This window comes from Sinocyclocheilus rhinocerous, unplaced genomic scaffold, assembly GCF_001515625.1.
Source record: "Sinocyclocheilus rhinocerous isolate Xijiao unplaced genomic scaffold, SAMN03320098_v1.1 scaffold1556, whole genome shotgun sequence".
NCBI lineage: Eukaryota > Metazoa > Chordata > Actinopteri > Cypriniformes > Cyprinidae > Sinocyclocheilus > Sinocyclocheilus rhinocerous.
Genome location: NW_015645075.1, coordinates 196,977 through 201,580, shown reverse-complemented (window position 1 = coordinate 201,580; position 4,604 = coordinate 196,977). Strand labels below are relative to the sequence as shown.

Below are 4,604 nucleotides of genomic sequence, written 5' to 3'. Positions count from 1 at the left end.
ATATATGTATAATATATATGTTTTTGACATTAAAAAGTAAAGAGAATTTGTTGGAAATTTTCAGAAATAGTGTAAATTACAATTAAATAAAAATCTAAATGGTCTTAAAATAAAATATATATTTTACATAAATGGTCTTAAAATAAAATATATATTTTACATAAGACAATGATTTTATTTATTTTTATTTTTTATGTGAACTATGACTTAGGTGTGTTCTTAACAAATTCACACAGAAATAGTATGTTTTAGGAGTTTATTTCTAACAAAATGTATTTAATTCTATGAGCATCATATTGCCTTCATGAACTCAAAGTAAACTGTGTTTATTTTTACCCGCAGCTTTACTTGTTGTGGAGACGGAGACATTCGGGAGTCATATTCGAATAAAAGGGAAAGAGAGTGGATACTACATCTGCATGAACAAGAACGGCAAAATTATTGGAAAGGTATGTTTACTATCACACATCGGAACTAAAAATATCAGATTCAAATATTATTAGCTGTTTTCACTGTCTTGCAAACAGGTATAAAAAAACAGGTTTGAGCCACATTAAACTACGAAATGAATGTAACGAAATTGTTTTTGGTTCCTGTGTGTATGCTTTTGATTTACATTTATCTTGTTTATAATTGCAGTTATGAATATGATTACTCGTGTATTGCATGTTTAGTGAATGTCAACTTGATGTATGAGTTTGTAGTTGAGACCAAAACCACTGCTACTGTAACCAACTCATGATGGTTATATAATGGAGCCAGTCAACACATATTTTCATACCATCTATTCAAACAAAAATGAAATATTGAGGCTGGCTGTTTGAAGTTAAAATTGTCCTTTTTTCCAAGTCCTTGTAACTGCCATACCACAAACAAATCTTAGTGGAAAGACCAACACCCCCTACATTTGCCATGAATAGGACATTACGTGCTTCACTGGCTTGTTTTGAACTGACCCTCAGTTGAAGGGCCCAATTATTGTGTCTTGTTGGCAAAAGCTGGTCATTCTTTTAAAAACATTATGCTTTGGAAGACGAGTAGGCGTCTTGTCATACAATAGTTTTATAGTAGATGTGTAAACTGCAGATCAGTTTTTAATCAAACTTTGAAACTATTTTGAGATGCATATATTCTGAAATGATAATAAATAGGGTTTAAAAAAGAGGGCCTTTTCTACATTTTCTTCACTCAATAGATTATCGAGACTATTATCGAGATTATTTATGGTTATTAATTGCTCTCTAAAATAGTTGATTGTGATTGGTCAGTCATTCTGTCATATATTTTTCCCATATTTTATTTTATTATTTTATTTTATTTTGAGTAGCTGGCTGACAAGTGAGATAATATGAATATGGAAGCCTGTCATTATTGTAAAATAAACTACAGCAGGGTCATGAAACACTAAGCTGTTGGGGTTTATTTTATTTTATTTTATTTTGTGAGTAGCTGGCTAATAAGTGGGATAATATGGAATAATATGAAAGCCTGTCATTATTGTAAAATAAACTACAGCAGGGTCATGAAACACTAAGGGCCCTATTTTAACTATCTAAGCGCATGGTCTAAAGCGCACGGCGCAGGTGCACTTAGGGCGTGTCCAAATCCACTTTTGCTAGTATAACGACGGGAAAAACGGTCGGCGCGCCCGGTGCATGGTCTAAAAGGGTTGTCCCTATGCTCTTAATGAGTAATGGGTGTGTTTTGGGCATAACGTGCAATAAACCAATCAGAGTCTCATCTCCCATTCCCTTTAAGAGCCAGTTGCGCTCGTGCCATGGCGGATTTGCTATTTACACGGCGGAATTTGCACGTGCAAAGACAGAACGCGTCTCCAGAGATGAAACGGAGCTGCTCGTGCATGAGCAAATAGGTAGCCTAATTCTGATACATGCGATGACTATCCATTATGACATGTAGGCATTTTTATATTTATGTAGCCTACACAATAATAATCTTTTACATTGTAATCCTTTAATTTTTAATATTTGGTATGCTTGTGTGCTGCTGTGCGTCCCTGAGTGTGTAATAAGCAGAGTGTACGCACGCTGTGGACCCGCCTATACTAACAAAAAAAACTACTGCGCCATTGACTTTAGACCAGGTTTTAGTTGGTCAATGGCGCAGTCTATTTCAGTTGCCTCAAAATAGCAACGCGTCAGCAATGCGCCTGAACACACCTCGTTTTCAGACCAACACGCCCATGAGCGCACAAATGGGTGCAAATGCACTTGCTATTTAAACAACGTGGTGCAGGACGTGAAAATGACAACTGCGTCGGGCTGAAACTAGCAAAAAACACTTGTGTCGAGCCTGGCGCCGCATTGCACCGGGTGTATGATAGGGTCCTAAGCTGTTGGGGTTTATTTTATTTTATTTTATTTTATTTTAGTTTAGTTTAGGGAAAATACAGCTTGGCTGTGTTGCTAACAGATTCTGCAATATATTGTATATAATATATAGTATTTTTATTTTTAAATCTGTGAGCAAACTATGTTTTATGTTAGGGTTTATGTTTTGCAATAATGACTGACAGGCTGTAAATAAAATCCTAATGACCTATCAGACCATCAGCTGAGAGGTTGTTCAACAAGTGGACCATTTTTCTGACCTGTCATCTTGTCTTTTCTCCTCAGCCCAATGGGAATAACCAAGAGTGCGTCTTTGTGGAGGAATATTTGGAGAACAACTACACAGCGCTGGTGTCGGCCAAGTACAAAGGCTGGTATTTGGGTTTCAACCGAAAGGGTCGACCCAAAAAAGGCTCCAAGACCACGCAAACACAACAGGAAGTGCATTTCATGAAGCGCCACCCCAAAGGAAAAGTGGACCCTCTGGAGGAGTTCCGTTTCACGACGGTAACGAAACGGACACGAAGGGCGCGGCGTTTAAAACCCAACCCCAAAACGAACTGAGTCGCTACCCGTGCTTCTTACCTGACAAACAACTTCATCTAATCCGAAACAGGAGAAGGAAGAGGACACAAATAAACAATGGCTACAGAAAAGAGACAAGAAACTTACGTTCAAAGATGTTTTATTTTTACATCTCAGAAACGTCAAGTTCTCCCAGCTGTTGAATGTGGGTCTTTTTGAAATGTAATTGGTGTCTGTTATTTTATTTATACTGGATTAACTAAGGATGAACTATAAGGAACTAGCGTCTCCTGCTTTGACACGTTTAAACTCTGGAATAGCGATGAGAGCAAACTGCACCACCTGGGAAATCTTTTATTTTCATTTGTGTTGCCCCCAACAACAAGGATCCAGTATTTTCCACTGGAATGGTGGGCTGTCATGGAGACACAACGAGAGAGCGATAACAGAGTCATGTGACCCTTGCAGGCCTCCATAGGTAAACATGAAGCTTTGAGTGCAATATTTTGAAGAGCCTCTCTGTGGGATGCCTTTCTCGTCTGAACGGACAGTAGGCCTTCTCTTGGGCCGAATGCGCAGAATGCTTCGATATTCTTTGATTCAGCTTAGATCGACGTGCTTTGACTAGCCAGATATCAGCTTTAGCTGTGGTGATAGTGTGTGTGAGAACTAACAGACGCAAGCCTGGATATGAAGGGACTGGAAAAAGGTTTGGGGAATCGCTCTAATGCTCTACATTTGGATCATGTGTACATGCTGATTATGCCGTCACCCTAAATGTAAGCTACCAAAATACGTAATGCAAAACCAGGTATGATGCATCGCTCTTAATGTCCCGGACACTCAACAAGTATCGGATTTTGACTACTTCCAGGTCACTCAGCCAATGAAATCGGTCCGCCTGACAATCAGTCATGTCCTTTGTGTTCTAGAACGCTTTCTCTCAGTTCTAGAAGGTTTGAGACAGAAGAAATCCCTTCTGCAGACGCTGGACTCCAGCCACTGTTGGTGAGGTCGACTCTCTATATGGGTATAGCTGTAGTATACACTCGTCTATATACTCATCGTCTGTCAGACGTTACTAACAATCATGCCACTCGTACGATTAAGTAAATGTATGCAAAAATAATAATTTTATTACTATTATAAAATATTTATTGCCTTTCTCTGTAAATATGACTTGATGAATTTATTTGACCTCTGTTAATAATAATAAAAAAGAGGACTATATATGGAAAATGAATATATGTTATTACTGTTTTTGTGGCGTTCATATATTTGGATGTATGATGAACGATAATACAGTGCTAGAAATTCAGTGTTGCATTACATGCAACCTACAGTACCTGCTGCTGTAGACAGTTGCAGTGTGATTTCATAATCAAATGTGTGGGTCAAAAGACTCCTTTCAGTGTAATGTGTCATTGAAAACAACTAATTCACTTTCTGAGGTGTTTACAGTTTAGAAGTATCTGTCAAGGTGTAATGCACTGCAAAAAACGACTTTCTTCCTCAATTTTGACAGGTATATTTTCTGTTTTTAAGCATAAACTCACTTCCTTTTGATGCATTTTTCACAAAAAAAAACAGGACTTAATATCTTAAGTCATTGCTCTTCTTAAGTTAATATATCTTGATTTAAGAATGTTGAGGTGTTTGTACTGGAAAACAAAGAGAAAAACACTGAGTTAGAGAATCATTCATTCATTCACTTGTTGCAGTGTTGGC

At 37.6% G+C, this 4,604-nt stretch overlaps 1 protein-coding gene across 1 annotated transcript in view; it reads left to right on the top strand.

Annotated features, from left to right (window-relative positions):
* The window catches only part of LOC107705477 (fibroblast growth factor 18-like), a 29,303-nt gene extending 25,231 nt beyond the window's left edge, over positions 1-4,072 (top strand). The window contains exons 5-6 of the mRNA XM_016508786.1: positions 343-449; positions 2,637-4,072. Coding sequence (XP_016364272.1) covers positions 343-449; positions 2,637-2,915 — 386 coding nt within the window. The 3' untranslated portion in view covers positions 2,916-4,072. The remainder of the gene's footprint in view (positions 1-342; positions 450-2,636) is intronic.
* The last annotated feature ends 532 nt before the right edge of the window (positions 4,073-4,604 follow it).